Genomic DNA, 16,193 nt, shown 5'->3' with positions numbered 1-16,193 from the left:
GCTGGCAACTGACTGTGATTTTAAAATAAAACAAACAAAAATCCACTATTTGTACCACTTGAACTCTGGTTAGTGAGCTAATCTGACACCTCCTAGCGCAATAAAAAATGAGGCACACAGCCCCACCAATGAAGTACTCTTACCAAAAATGCTGAAAGTATCTAACCATGTGTTTAACTCTCATTTACAGTTATACGGGGAGAGAGGAACAGGTTAAATGATACCACAAGGAAAGAGAGGCAAATCCAGAATGAGGAAATTCCATAGGACAACTGACCTGCTTCTTCTTCTTTTTTTTTTTTGACTTGCTTCTTTAACAAGCTAGTGACATGAAGAAATTTTTAAAAGGGAAGACAGAACCGGTCTTGATTAAAAGAGACTTAGGAAAAAACAATCAAACAATAATATATAGATCCTGATTTGAACAAACCAACTCTAAGAAGACATTTGTTAGATAATCTGGGGAATGAAGTTATAGATCAGATACTGAATGATGCCAAGGAAAGGCATGGCAATGGCCCTGTGGTACGTAAGAAAACGTTCATTATTTTTTTAAAGGCATGTAGGGGGGACTTCCCTGGTGGTCCAGTGGTTAAGACTCCACGCTCCCAAAGCAGGGGGCCCAGGTTCGATCCCTGGTCAGGGAACTAGATCCCGTATGCCGCAACTAAGAGCCCGTGTGCTGCAACTAAAGATCCCGCATGCCGCAACTAAGGATCCCGCATGCAGCAACTAAAAGATCCCACACTCAGCAACGAAGATCCTGCATACCGCAACTAAGACCCAGTGCAGCCAAATAAATAAATATACATATATATAAATATATTTTTTAAATTAGAAAATAGGGGCTTCCCTGGTGGCGCAGTGGTTGCGCGTCCGCCTGCCGATGCAGGGGAACCGGGTTCGCGCCCCGGTCTGGGAGGATCCCACATGCCGCGGAGCGGCTGGGCCCGTGAGCCATGGCCACTGGGCCTGCGCGTCCGGAGCCTGTGCTCCGCAAAGGGAGAGGCCACAGCTGAGGGAGGCCCGCATACCACACACACACAAAAAAACAAAACAAAAAAACAAACAAAAAAAATTAGAAAATAAAAGGCATGTAGAGAAGTGAAATATGTAGGGATGCAGTGATCTAGGGTTTGCTTTAAAATACTTCAGCAGGGGGTGAGGGGGAGAAGCTGAAACAAATGTGGAAAATGTGGGTGACAGGTATGGGGGTTCATTACACTATTTTCTTGTGTGTGTTTAAAATTTTTCATAATTAAATAAAACTCTTCAAATCAAATGAACAGTCTGCATTTAGACAGTGGGCTGTCAGTTTGTGAATCATCAAGCCTCACTGTTCACTTCGGTTAGAAAGAGAAAAATGCAAAATCAAACCTAATAGCTTAAAAGAACACCGTAACAAAAATATAAGTATGTCAGTAACAACTACCACCACCGTATGAGAAGTTACGATATGCCACTCATTGCTCTTTACATGCATTATCTCATTTAGTCTATCGTTATCACCACCTTACAAATGAGGAAACCAAAGCGCAGGCAAATTAAGGAACATGCCCAAAGTCTCACAGCTAATAACTGATAAAACCAGGACTTGAACTTAGGACTTCCCAAAACCCAAGCTGTTAACTCCTGCACTATCCTGCCTCTGACATACAGAATGCTGGACAAAATTAATAAAAGCTAACAAGCTTCCAAACCCTAAAGAGATATAATGGACTTGCAGGCAATCACTCATGGAAGGATCTCCCAACTCCCAAGTCCAATAGTAAAAAAAAAAAAAAAAAAAAAAAAAAAAAGCAAAGGTGAATAACAGTGTGTATGATATGCCACTAACAGACAATCATATATCTATCTTATATATACAATTTATATTACATATAAACACACACATACTATATCACCCCATTCAAAAATATTTCTTGGGCTTCCCTGGTGGCTCAGTGTTTGGGAGCCTGCCAAGGCAGGGGACACGGGTTCAAGCCCTGGTCCAGGAGGACCCTGCATGCCACGGAGTAACTAGGCCCACGCACCACAATTGCTGAGCCTGTGCTCTGAAGCCCGTGAGCCACAACTACTGAGTCCGCGTGCCATAACTACTGAAGCCCATGCACCTAGAGCCTGTGCTCTGCAGCAAAGAAGCCACCGTGGTGAGAAGCCCGTGCACCGCAATGAGGAGTAGCCCCTGCTCGTGGCAACTAGAGCGGGCCCGCGTGCGGTAACGGAGACCCAACGCAGCCAACGATAAATAAATTAAATAAAATAAATAAAACATTAAAAAAATACTTTTCTTTAGTTAAAACATTTAAAAAGGCAATCATTCCTCTACTAGATCTGTCAATCTCTAGTCCCACCCTCCTAGAAACCAACCCTAACATAACTGCCTAGAAATTTCTCCAACAAGAATCCAGCTTTCCAAACAAGGTCACAAACTTCCTATGTCCAGGGGGCCTCACATTAATCCCTCATGCCCCCAATTTATTACTAGCTCAAGATGCTGCCTCATGAAATGGATCCTTTCAGACTCAATCTTTCAAAAACAATAATCAGGGGGCTTCCCTGGTGGTGCAGTGGTTAAGAATCCGCCTGCCAATGCAGGGGACATGGGTTCAAGCCCTGGTCCGGGAAGATCTCACATGCCACGGAGCAGCTAAGCCCGTGCGCCACAACTACTGAGCCTGCGCTCTGGAGCCCATGAGCCACAACTACTGAAGCCTGCACGCCTACAGCCCGAGCTCCGCAACAAGAGATGCCACTGCACTGAGAAGCCCACACACTGCCACGAAGAGTAGCCCCTGCTCGCTGCAACTAGGGAAAGCCCGCATGCAGCAACAAAGACCCAACACAGCCAAAAATAAAATAAATTTATAAAAAACAAAACAAACAAAACAATAATCAGTCCTGTTAGATGTCTAACCTTTCTTGAACTCACTCTTCCTTATTGTTGTGGCTTAAGAAGTTTCTCTTTATGCACAAGAGACAGGACACTATGGTGTCACTCTAACTGTGCCACTCTGATAAAGACCAAGATACAGATAACTGTGTTGACCGTAGATATTAGAATACCACTTTCCCAACCAGATTCTAGGTTAAAAATTAGGCATGGATTTTTCTCTTCTGATATCCCAGGATAATGGGCATTCGACATTTCCAATCTAAATGCTGTGCCCTATAAAAATATGCAGGAAGAGCATACCCTAAAATGTTTTATTTATTCATTTATTTATTTTGGCTGCACTGGGTCTTCACGGCAGCATGCGGGCTCTCTAGTTGAAGCGCACGGGATCTAGAGCACGCGGGCTCAGTAGCTGTGGTGGATGGACTTAGTTGCGGCATCTCACTGGGATCTTAGTTCCCCAACCAGGGATCGAACCCAGGCCCCCTGCATTGGGAGCGTGGAGTCTTCACCACTGCACCACCAGGGAAGTCCCCTAAAATGTTAAAAGTGGCTATCTCAGGAAAAAAAAAAAAAAAAAAAAAAAAAAAAGGTGGCTATCTCTAGGTGATAAAACATATTTATCTGCATTTTCAAGCTTTTTACAATAAGCATGTGTTGGCTTTGTGCATTTTTAAAAGCGATAAAAATATGAAAATGAAAAGAGCTTTGCCCTTCTTGATTGAAGCCATTAGCAATTTCCTCCAACCACCAAGACACAAAGAGACACTAGTACCTTCTCCAGGTTCGAGCTCAGAATGCCTAAAGCACCATCTAAGAGAGCAGTCCTCAAATTTTAATCAGCAAACTGTGGGGCAAAAAATTCAGTCCACTTTCACCCTACCAAATTTAATGAATGGAAGAGTATTGCTTTTGCTGAATTAACAATGCAGATGTGACAAGTAAACAATGAGAAATTCCAGAAACAAAATGTTATTTCCAGAATCTAGAAGGATATTATACGGGACCAACCTACGGACCACCACACACCCACGCGTCCACAGCACCAAACAAGAAAGTGGTTCCTGCAGAAGGTTCAGTCTTTCCACCACTCCAACTTTCTCACATTATCCTCCAAACTTATCACAGATTTAGATACCCTGCAAAGCCTCTGCTGTGTCAAACCACCTCTGTCTTTGCTCGGGCTGTTCCTCCTACTTGGAACACTCTCTTCTCACTCTCCCTAATTAACGTTTCCAGGAAGCCTTCTGAATTCGCCCTCCCTTTCGCCACCACAACCCACGCCTCCACCAGGATTGGACCAAAGTGCCCTTCTCTGTGCTTCCAAGGCACCCCAGACATACCTCCCTCATGACACTTACATGATACAGTTGGTCCTCATTATCTGTGGATTTCGTATTTATGAATTCACCTACTCACTAAAACTTATTAGCAACCCCAAAATCAATACTCCCGGTGCTTTCACAGTCATTTGTGAACATGTACAGAGCAGCAAAAAATCTGAGTCTCCACATAAGCACATTCGCAGCTGAGATCAAACAAGGTGATTTCTCTCATACTTTAAACTAGTGTTCTTTCTGTGGCCTACTTATTGCCACATTTTCCACATTTTTGTGCACTGATTAAAATGGTCCCCAAGTGCAGTGCTAAAATGCTATCTAGTGTTCCTAAACACGAGAAGGCTGTGATGTGCCTTAAGGAGAAAATATGTGTGTTAGATAAGTTGCTTGGGCATGAGTTATAGTGCTGCTGGCCATGAGTTCAATGTTAATGAATCAACAATATACTAAATAAGGTGTCTTTAAATAGAAGCATACATAAAATAAGGTTATGTACTGATCAGCTGATGAAAATCTTGTAACCAGGGGCTCACAGGAACCTAACCTTGTATTTCCCTTAGGAGCAATGGTTCAGAACCTACTAGTTCAGTGTCTATAGTGACTTTACAGAACATAAATACTGCAAACAACAATAAACTGTATACTGAAAAATTCTCTTTATGTAGCCATTCCTTCCATTCACCTGGAGGTTGGTAAAGTAGGCCCACAGGCCAAAGCGAGCCTGCCACCTGTCTTTGTAAACAAAGTTTTACTGGAACACGGCCATGCTCACTCATTTACATTTTGTCTATGGCTACTTCAGCACCACAACAGCAAAGGTGAGTAATAACAGAGACCATATGGCTTGCAAAGTCTAAAATACTTACTATTTGGCCTTTCACAAAAAAAGACTGCTGACCCATGCACTAGACTCTAAACTCTTTTTTTCCCTTTTTTAAAATTTATTTATTTTATTTATTCTTGGCTGCATTGGGTCTTCATTGCTGCGCGCGGGCTTTTCTCTAGTTGTGGTGAGCAGGGGCTACTCTTCGTTGTGGTGTGCGGGCTTCTCATTGTGGTGGCTTCTCTCCTTGCGGAGCACGGGCTCTAGGCATGTGGGCTCAGTAGTTGTGGCTCACGGGCTCTAGAGCGCAGACTCAGTAGTTGTGGCACACAGGCTCAGTTGCTCCGCGGCATGTGGGATCTTTCCGGACCAGGGCTCGAACCCATGTCCCCTGCATTGGCAGGCGGATTCTTAACCACTGTGCCACCAGGGAAGTCCCGACTCTAAGCTCTTCGAGGAAACAACAATGTTGTACTCATCTGTACAATCTTAGCACAAAGCTGGCACGATAGGACAGGTAAACCAAACTTCAGTCTGATTAAGCACTGGACCCAGAATACAGCCTCCTGCTCTAAGAAGTCCGGGGTAACTGCATTAAACTCCGGATCTGATTAAGTCTTGAAAAAAAGACACTATGCAAAGAAATAAAATAAATAATGGAATGTGACAGAAGGATGAGGAGCAAAAGGAAAAAGACCAAGGCAAACAATATCATTTAGTGGGTGAAATAATATGAGAGATTCAAATAAGGAAAGACCCAATAACAGGTATTAGTAGCTACTGAGGTCCAGTCTAGTCTGAACCCCAAAACATATTCAGAAGAGTCAAAGAGAAGGAAGGTTTTGCAAGAGCTTGGCCAAATATACAATGACATTTCATTTGTCTGAAGACATATTTTCTACACATAGCACCACACATGTTGTACATATAACAATCACAATGGGTTGAGGAAAATGCCAGGAATAGTAAACCAAATCATGCCACAATAGAACTCACTAAAGTCTGAGAGACAAACATCTATCAACAGCTCATTCTTCCCCAGCAGACAGACACGTTACACTGCATTCAAGACGTTGATAACAGAGCAATCAGGTCTGAGAAAATCCTCAGGAGTTCCATCAGACACTCTCACCTTTCAGTATGAACGTTATTTCTGAAGCCATTAATTTAATATCCTTAGATTAACTCACTCTCAGCAACAACTCATTTGCTAAGCAGTACCCTTTTCTGATTTCCAAAGGGAGCTGAGACATAGCGGAAGGCACATCCACTAAATAAAGAATGCTTGGAACCCTGGCGACACTGAATTTGAGTTGCCTAGCTGACAGAGAGAGAGTTTAAACGCGAGGCTCAATAGTTTCAGAGGATGCCACTTACAGCTGAGGCTGGCAGTCCCCCCCCAGGTTGCATGTTCAACCCAAACCACATCTCAAGGCCGAAAACCAGCAACCCACAAGCTAACCTCCTGCAGCCACTCAGAGAGAGAGCAAAAGCTCACGCTTGGCAGAGGCAGGGCAAACCAGTTTGGAGATTACTATCATTACTAACAACCACCTGAAGCTAAATTTTCTGTTTCTGATTCATGGATCTGAATTTTAGCAGTTTGTGCTAGAAACTCTCCAGGAGTTGTCAAAGGAGCAACTCCTATCAAGGCTAATCACTCAAAAAGGACAACTGAAAAAAAAAAAGAAAAAAAAAAAAAAAGGACACCTGAAATGAACACGCAAGTAAAGCACAACACACATTTAATTACACAGATAAATAAATGGCACACACCTTTATAATGAAACATCACGCAGCCACACTAAGAACATACTAAGAAAAGACACAGACAAGTGGAAACACAGTCAGTTCTGCTACAAGCTTGTTTTGAAAATGTGTATCTGTTCCATCATGATCAACATATTAGGGAACAATTTGAACCTAACACCAATTTTTCTTTTGTTCAGGAAAAACAACAGGTAAACACAGAAAACTCCACCCAGCTGAACCGAGCTGCACAGGAACACACAAAACACACACACACACCCCAAACATCCACCAGCTACTGCAGTTCACCATGTGAACTTACATTCTGAGCCATGCCCATCCCCATCTGGTGTTATACCTGCCGGTCCAATTTCAAATAACCCTCCTTCCATCACTTCACAATAACTCACAAGCAGCAATCCTTCCAAAGCCCACTTCTACAAGCAAACCTCATGACTTTTTCAAGATAGTATCTACATACTTCTTAACCAATGAACAGTATAAACAGTACAACTGCTTTATCAGGTTTATATCTTTTTTTAAAAAAATATGTCACTGAGGACGTTTTTGAGTGTTGTGCTCTAACCCCATTTTCCCCATAAACTCTGTATTATTGTGCAATTGTGCACAGCACAGTGATTTTTAGGAATGCATGTGTTACCTTATAGGAGAAGTGACTGCATGTCCAATGGATAATTCAAAAAAGCAAACTGTGGGACTTCCCTGGTTGCACAGCAGTTAAGACTCCACACTCCCAATGCAGGGCGCCCGGGTTCGATCCCTGGTCAGGTAACTAGATCCCACATGCATGCCGCAACTAAGAGTTCACATGCCCCAACTAAGGAGCCCGAGTTCTGCAACTAAGGAGTCCACAAGCCGCGCAACTAAAGGAGCCCGCCTGCCGCAACTAGGACCCAGTGCAACCAAATAAAGAAATAAATAATTTTTTTTTAAAAAGCAAACTGTATATCAGTATATACAGTATAATCTCATTTTTGTTAAAAAAATATATTTCATGTGTCTGCAGGTTTGTGTGTATACATACACACCTATAAATGTTCAGAAAAAGGTCTGGAAGAACCTACATCAAACAGTTAATACTGGTGTCTCTGAAGGAAAGAACACAAGTGACTCTCATTTTAAACTTTATGTAAATTTTTGTTTGATTTAGATACAGTGAATTGGTGTTACTTCCGCAATTTAAAAAATTCCCTTTAAAAAACAAATAAATCGGGCTTCCCTGGTGGCGCAGTGATTGAGAGTCCGCCTGCCGATGCAGGGGACACGGGTTCGTGCCCCGGTCTGGGAAGATCCCACATGCCGCGGAGCGGCTGGGCCCGTGAGCCATGGCCGCTGGGCCTGCGCGTCCGGAGCCTGTGCTCCACAATGGGAGAGGCCACAACAGTGAGAGGCCTGCGTACCGCAAAAAAATAAATAAATAAAAAATAAGAAGAAGAAAAAAATTTTAAAAACAAACAAACAGATCTGTTCTAAAAGTAGAAGTATTAAAAAGAGTGATCATTACACAATCTGGTTATGTGAGCCCCTGTTTAAAATCCTTAATATTAGATATCCAAACTCCTCAATGTTTATGAAGAATCTGGCCACTCCTATCTTCTCCAGCTTCATCCCTCACTTTTCCTCCCCTCCTTTATATGCTCAACTAAGATTTATTTAGAATCTTCTATATGCAGGCAATGGGGATAAGGCAATGAGCAACCAGATACAGACCCCACCCTCACAGAGGCTTGAATCTAGCAAGGGAGAGGCTTTAACCAACAGGAACAAAACTGCATCTAGTTTTTAAGTAACTGTAAAATTACTTAATCAGAAATACGGCATTACAAAGGGGAAACAACCAGGCTCAGGGATCAGGAAAAGCTTCCCTGGAAAAGGGAAGTGGTATTTACGCTGAGAGTTTAAGGAGAAGCAAAAATGGAGCTGATAAAGAGAGAAGAGCACTGCAGGCAAAGAGAATGTGCCATAGCCAAGGGCCAGAAAAGAACTTGGGCCCTTCAAGGAAGAAGCCAGTATAGCCACAGAACAAGAACAAAGTGGGGAAGAGGGGTACAGGATAAGGTCAGAAGCAGCAGAGACCAAATCTTGCAGGGCCCAGTAAACTACTTTAAGGATTTTTGACCTGATTCTAAGAGCAAAGAGAAACAATTGAAGACTTTCAAATAGGGAAGTGTCATGACCAGAAATGTGTATTTGAAAGCTCATTTGGCTTACTGTCCAAAAAGAAAGGCCTAAGGAGGACCAGGAATAAATGTGGAAAGGTCATTAAGAACTTCTTTTTTGTGTGTGTGGTACACGGGCCTCTCACTGCTGTGGCCTCTCCCGTTGACGCGCAGGCTCAGCGGCCATGGCTCACGGGCCCAGCCACTCCACGGCACGTGAGATCCTCCCAGACCGGGGCACGAACCCGCGTCCCCTGCATCGGCAGGCGGACTCTCAACCACTGCACCACCAGAGAAGCCCAAAAACTTCTTAATAGTGTGTGGATTACTGAAATAATGAATGATAGCTTGTACCACGATAGTGGTAGTAGAGAAATAGAAAAAAGTAGATAGATTCAAATTATGTTTAGGAGTAGACCAAACAGCTCTTGATATTGACTGGATGTGGGGTACAGGAAAGGAAGGGGTAAAGGATGACTCAAGTCTCTAGCAAGAGCACCACTCACATCCTAGCCTCCAGCCATACTGAATGACTTGCAGCTCCCTAAGCCTTCAGCCTGAGAGTGGAAATGCCCTTACATCATCCTTCAGCTACAAAGTGCCTCCTCATCCTAGCCTTACCTAACCATGCCCATTAGGTGCTTTAATTTATGCTCCATAGCCTCTCAGCCTTGCCTTTATCACAGCACTTGGCACACTGCATTATAATATATAATATAATCATATGTTTCTGTCTTCCCCACATGACTGAGTGCTCCCTAAGGTTACAAATCATTTTTGGTTGTTTTAATCTCTGTATCCCCAAAGCCTAATTACTCAAAGGTCTGTGAATAGATTCCCACTTCCCATCAACTGTATGTTCCTGTTGCAGGGAACAGAGAAAGCAAGCTGAGTTTTTGGGGCCTGCTGTATGAAAGAAAAGGATATGGGAAGATGGCTTGAGCCTGAGAAAGCAGGTAAAAAAGGCAGTGTGGTTTCCTAACTGGATAAACAGAGAGCTATGAAACTGCAGGCTTCCTCCTCAAGTGCTGGTAGTATAGAACTAAAAGCCCAAACCCAGAGATGTAAATTTAAAAGAAATTAAGGATGGTGTATGTACCCAAGGATGATGTATAGGCTGAAAATATATAAACAGCTTCAACAAGAGTTTAGAAAACAAATTACCACATTTTACTCTGCACACATCTGTGATCATCTGAAATTTTTACTAAAAATATATTCGTATGTTATTTGTATAATTAAAAATAAAATAATAAAATGTAATGGATCCAATGTGCAGCTCAGAGAAGCTACACACTGAATAAAAACACATGCGGGCTTCCCTGGTGGCGCAGTAGTTGAGAGTCCGCCTGCCGGTGCAGGGAACACGGGTTCATGCCCCGGTCCGGCAAGATCCCACATGCCGCGGAGCGGCTAGGCCCGTGAGCCATGGCCGCTGAGCCTGCGGGTCCAGAACCTGTGCTCCGCAACGGGAGAGGCCACAACAGTGAGAGGCCCGTGTACCGCAAAACAAAAACAAAAACAAAAACATATGCCATATGATCCAGCAATCCGACTCCTGGGCATATATCCAGACAAAACTCTAATTTGAAAAGATACACGCACCCCAATGTTCACAGCAGCACTATTTACAGTAGCCAAGACATTGTAGCAACCTAAAAGTCCATCGACAGATGAATGAATAAAGAAGATGTGGAAAGGGTGTGGTGAAAAGGGAACCCTCCTGCACTGTTGGTGGGAATGTAAATTGATACAACCACTATGGAAAACAGTATGGAGGTTCCTTAAAAATAGAACTACCATATGACCCAGCAATCCCACTCCTGGGCATATACCCTGAGAAAACCGTAATTCAAAAAGAGACATGTACCACAATGTTCACTGCAGCACTACTTACAATAGCCAGGAAGGACATGGAACCAACTTAAAGGTCCATCGACAGATGAATGGATAAAGAAGATGTGGCACATATATACAATAGAATATTACTCAGCCATAAAAAGAAACAAAATTGAGTTATTTGTAGAGAAGTGGATGGACCTAGAGTCTGCCATACAGAGTGAAGTAAGTCAGAAAGAGAAAAACAAATACCATATTCTAAGGCATACATATGGAATCTAAAAAAAAAAATGGTACTGATGAACCTAGTTGCAGGGCAGGAATAAAGACGTAGACATAGAGAATGGACTTGAGGACACGGGGTGGGAGGGGGAAGCTGGGGTGAGGTGAGAGTAGCATCCACATATATACACTATCAAATGTAAAACAGTTAGCGAGTGGGAAGCAGCAGCATAGTACAGGGAGATCGGCTCGGTGCTTTGCGATGACCTAGAGGGGTGGGATAGGGAGGGTGGAGGGAGGGGATGTGGGGATATGTGTATGCATATGGCTGATTCACTTTGGTGTACAACAGAAACTAACACATTATTGTGAAGCAATTATACTCCAATAAAGATCTATTTAAAAAAATCACCTTCCTTTTCCAAAAACAAAAAAGATGTGATACATATATATAATGGAATAGTACTCAGCCATAAAAAAAGAACGAAATAATGCCATTTGCAGCAACATGGATGGACCTGGAGATTATCATACTAAGTGAAGCAAGTCAAAAAGAGAAAGACAAATACCATATAATATCACTCATATGTGGAATCTAAAATATGACACAAATGAACTTATCTACGAAACAGAAACAGACTCACAGACGTAGAGAACAGACTTGCAGCTGCCAAGGGAGAAGGAGGGGTGAGGGAGGGATGGATTGGGAGTTTGGGATTAGAAGATGCAAATGGGTATAGAATGGATAAACAACAAGGTCCTACTGTATAGCAGAGGGAACTATATTCCATATCCTGTAAGAAACCATAATGGAAAAGAATATGAAAAAGAATATGTATATATATGTATAAATGAATCACTTTGCTGTATACCAGAAACTAACACAACATTGTATATCAACTATATACTTAAATAAATTTTTTAAATGAAAAAGAATAAAAATACAAACTTACAAACACATTGCTTAAAAAATAAATAAAATACCTAATGGAAGAGAGAAAGCTATAAAAGATTAATTATAACTTTTATGAGAGATACTCCCTAAGCTTGAGGCCAAGGCCAAAGAAAGCCATAAAATGCTTTCTCAAATTGTCATTGTTGTTTTCATTTTAAAGACACACAGTGGAGCTAATCAATAGAACAATTTATCTCTTATTCAAATAGGCTTCCAGTTTGGGGTGGTAATATTCAAACTAGAAGAGGCAGTAGTGAGGGATTCTACCATAGCAGCAACCCCTCTGAAGCACCTTGATGTACTGGGGCCCCATGCACACCATGACATATAGGAAGTTGGTAGTTTCATTTATAAGCAATGACTGCTTTCCAAGTCATCCAGAAACCAGCTAAAGACTAAAGATATAGGAAGATAAATGGAAATTTTAAATTAAACCCCAAAGGACAAGTCCTCCTATCCCACCGCCTTTGACTCATTCTTAGACAACCATGCCTCCAACTTCAAAGAGGAAACAGAAATAATCAAAAGGCCCTCCCTCATCTTCCTCCTATAATACAAACTTACCTGCATTCCCAATTATCTGTTCCTCCCTGCCCTCAAGCACAAGAAAGACGGGTTCTCTTACCTTCTTTCAGGCTAATCCCCTCATTTGTGCTCTGGATCCTGCTTCTTTCTCATCAACTGCAAGGACTTCTCCCTGCCATCTACCGCCTTTCTTTCTTAGACCTCAAACCTATTTATCATTATGTTCCTTCCTTGAGTAGCTGAAGCAACTCTCTCATGACTTCAGTACCATCTATAACAGGATGCCTTCAGGTATCTTCATCTCTGGCCTAGATCTCTCTCCTCAGCTTCAGATATCTGCTAGCCTCTAAATATCTCCACGTCAATGTCCTATAGAAATTCCAACATGTCCAAAACTAAACTCATCATCTTTCTCCTAAAACCATCATTCACCCAGTTTCCAAGTGAGAAACCTAAGTGTTACTTTTGATTCCCTCTTGTCCCTCAGCTCCCCATGTCCAATCAAGTCCTTTGGATTTTACCTCATTAATATACTTCTGTTCACTTCTCCCCATCTGCAAAGCCATTTCCTGGTTCAGGTCCTTCTCACATCTCACTTGGATTACTGTAGCACGCTCTTACTCTTCTTATTTCTGTCTTACCCTTCTCCAAGTTTTCCACAAAGCAGCCAGAGTCATATTTCTAAAGTGCACATCTGACATTTCCCTATTTAAAGCACTCAAGGGGTGGGATAGGGAGGATGGGAGGGAGGGAGACACAAGAGGGAAGAGATATGGGAACATACGTATATGTATAACTGATTCACTTTGCTGTAAAGCAGAAACTAACACACCATTATAAAGCAATTATACTCCAATAAAGATGTTAAAAAATAAATAAATAAAGCACTCAATAGATCCCTACTACCTTCAGGATAAAGGTCAAATTACTTATTACAAGACCCTTCAAGGCCTGGTCCCAGATTACCCCACCACCCACTCCTCTATAAATTTTACTCTCAAGGCACAATGAACCCACCATTTGCAGTTTTCCAACTACTGTGTCCTCTGCCTAGCTTCAAAAATCCCACACAGACTCCTAAAGCATCATACTGATGACTATAAACCCAAAGCAGCAAAAAACTGTCATCCTATACAAATCCTAAATTAATCTTCATTTAGAAAAATTACTTTTACTAAATTCTACAGTGCCACATAGTGGTGAGAGAGGGAAGCAAATAGCAAAGGTAAAGGAAGTATAGGTGGAGGACAAAGATGAGACCATCAAGGAGCCTGAAGTGATCTGCCTTCCCTGAGATGAATGGGAAATGTCTGTGCAGTGCTCCATGGTTGCATGTACCAGAGCACTCACGCTTACTCAGCTAGTCTTGCCCATACCATCACCCTCAGGAACTTACATCACTGGGGCTCAGGCTGCCCAGCCCATTCTCCTGCTCAGAATCCTTCCCAGACTCAGTGCCCTGGGAGGACTGGGGATGGGATGGATGAATCCAGATCTCCAGGCGAGTGGTGTCATCTCCAACATGCCGGAAAGTGGATTTCTTTCCTTTCCGCCATTGGTCAGGGCTCAGTTCCAATTCCTCGTGTTGCTTCTTTTCCATCTGTTCTGCCTGTACGACATACAAACATATAAGCTCAGACTGTCCTGGGATTCAGCCAATCAAGAGAAGTGCTCATCTCACCTGAGTTTGTTGCCCAAGAACTGTAAAAAGTAAAGACTTTGCCATAGTTCCACAGTAGCAGAGTATCATCTGTTTTGTCTCATAAAAGTTATTAATTCTGTAAACCAGATGCTGTGGGCCCTGGAGAGCTCTCCTAAAGATGAGTTTGGTTCTGCATAGAGATTGACTGACTCCCATCAGCACAGCCAGAGGGGACCCCTTCAGGACATTATCAGTCGTTTCCTTAAGGACACAGAGACTCTAGGAGAAACACATTCTTCTAGGAAGGAATGTTTCTACCCGCATCCCCACTCACCTTCCGTTTGGTCTCTTCAAACAAGCTCATGAGACTCTCCCTGGCAGTCAGGATGGGGTTGCTGGCAGCCAGACTGCGCAGATAGTAATAGACGGCATCAAGCTTCCTCCTCTGCAGAAAGAGGTCAGAGACACGGAGTCAGCCAGCTCTCTTCTGGACTCCAGCCTGAGTCAGCAGACCCAGGAAACCCTACCATCCCTCCCAATCTGTGCTCCAAGCTGTGAGGAGTTCCAACATGAAAATGAGACAACTACCCACGGGAGAAGCCATGGCGAGTACATCAGAACTCTCTTCTTGCCCAGTACTGTCTTACACGTAGAGGTACTCTTAAAGCCACATGCTCAGAAGCAGGAGAAACGAATAAAGAGCCTCACAAAATATGAAACCAATTATGTTTTCTTTTTAGAGAAAGAAAATGTTCAGCATGTATTAATTATTATTTTTTAAACATTATAAATAATAATGGCAATATCACTGATTAAGCATAGCTAAGTGTGAGGTAAATGATCAGCACTTCAGCGATATTATGATATTATTTCCAAACCTAAGGAAACTGCCCCACAGGGATTACTATTCCCGTTTTAATGATGAAGAGATAGGGGCTCAGGAAGATTATTACATAACTTGCCCAACAAGGTCTCAAAGCCAAATCCCAGATAAGCTAGTATTTGAACCTAGGTCTGCCTGGCTCCTAAGTTTATGTTTTCACTACAACATACTGACTCCACGAAGAAAAGGAAACAAACTATTATCCAATGCATGCAGCAAATAAATACTTCAAGTCCATTTTAAAACCAATTAATAAGTAAAAGAAAGGGAGAGGGTCAGAAAGAAGGAAAAACACTGAAATAAAGGGGGAAAGAATATCAAAAAGCCTTTCTTTCTATCATATACATCGTTACCTTTTCTGTCTCAAAATGCACGTAGACTACTACTTCCCTCTCTCCCCAGCACCTACTCACTCTTTAAAAGTCCCATGTTGCATTCATCTAGCATGGTTAAAGGTGTACATTCTAAGCTCAACTGCCTGAGTCTAAATTTGGTCCTGCCATTTATTAGGTATAACCCTAAGAAAGTCAACCTAGAAAGGTTTCCTTATTTGTAAAATGAAGATATTCACCAACATATATGGCTCCTGAAAAGATTAAAATTCATATAATATATACAGTTTAACAGAATATCTGGTACCCAGTTTCAGTCAGTTAAGTGGGAGCTATCTTTAATGTTATTCCAATTACGCCACTCATTCGATTTTACAGTATTTTAGCAGTTCTACAATGATTTTTTCATATTTTAACATCTCTGAAATCAAGATACAACTAACTCAATCACTATCTACCATCATGTCTTATTTTAATTCACATTCTTCTTTCTTAGTGGTATAGGAAATGATGTATCTACCAATCAATTACATCATATTGCATCAAGTCTAATTTGTATCCTTGTCTGTACACCTCACTTGTCTTCTCAACAATGTTTTCTTTCAGGACAGAAACCATATCAAATATTTACCACTCACAGCACCTAGCAAACCACTGTGCACAGCATATTCTCAGTAAATACTTGAGATCTACTGAATGAAAGGTTACAGAAAAGCTGAGAAAGCGATCTTAAAAGACAACTGGGGGCGGGGCTTCTCTGGTGGCGCAGTGGTTGCGCGTCCGTCTGCCGATGCAGGGGAACCGGGT

At 42.2% G+C, this 16,193-nt stretch overlaps 1 protein-coding gene and 1 non-coding gene across 2 annotated transcripts in view; one reads left to right on the top strand and one right to left on the bottom strand.

The window, feature by feature from the left end:
* LOC114483896 (telomerase-binding protein EST1A) overlaps positions 1-16,193 on the bottom strand; it is a 97,966-nt gene that overhangs the window by 65,049 nt on the left and 16,724 nt on the right. The window contains exons 7-8 of the mRNA XM_028498305.2: positions 14,506-14,616; positions 13,926-14,138 (exon numbers count right to left, since the gene is read on the bottom strand). Coding sequence (XP_028354106.2) covers positions 13,926-14,138; positions 14,506-14,616 — 324 coding nt within the window. The remainder of the gene's footprint in view (positions 1-13,925; positions 14,139-14,505; positions 14,617-16,193) is intronic.
* TRNAW-CCA (transfer RNA tryptophan (anticodon CCA)) lies at positions 575-647 on the top strand. The gene has a single exon. It is a non-coding gene; the product is annotated as a tRNA-Trp (tRNA).

The sequence above is a fragment of the Physeter macrocephalus genome, chromosome 14 (assembly GCF_002837175.3).
Source record: "Physeter macrocephalus isolate SW-GA chromosome 14, ASM283717v5, whole genome shotgun sequence".
Classification (NCBI taxonomy): Eukaryota; Metazoa; Chordata; class Mammalia; order Artiodactyla; family Physeteridae; genus Physeter; species Physeter macrocephalus.
This window is presented reverse-complemented; position numbering and strand designations above follow the sequence as displayed.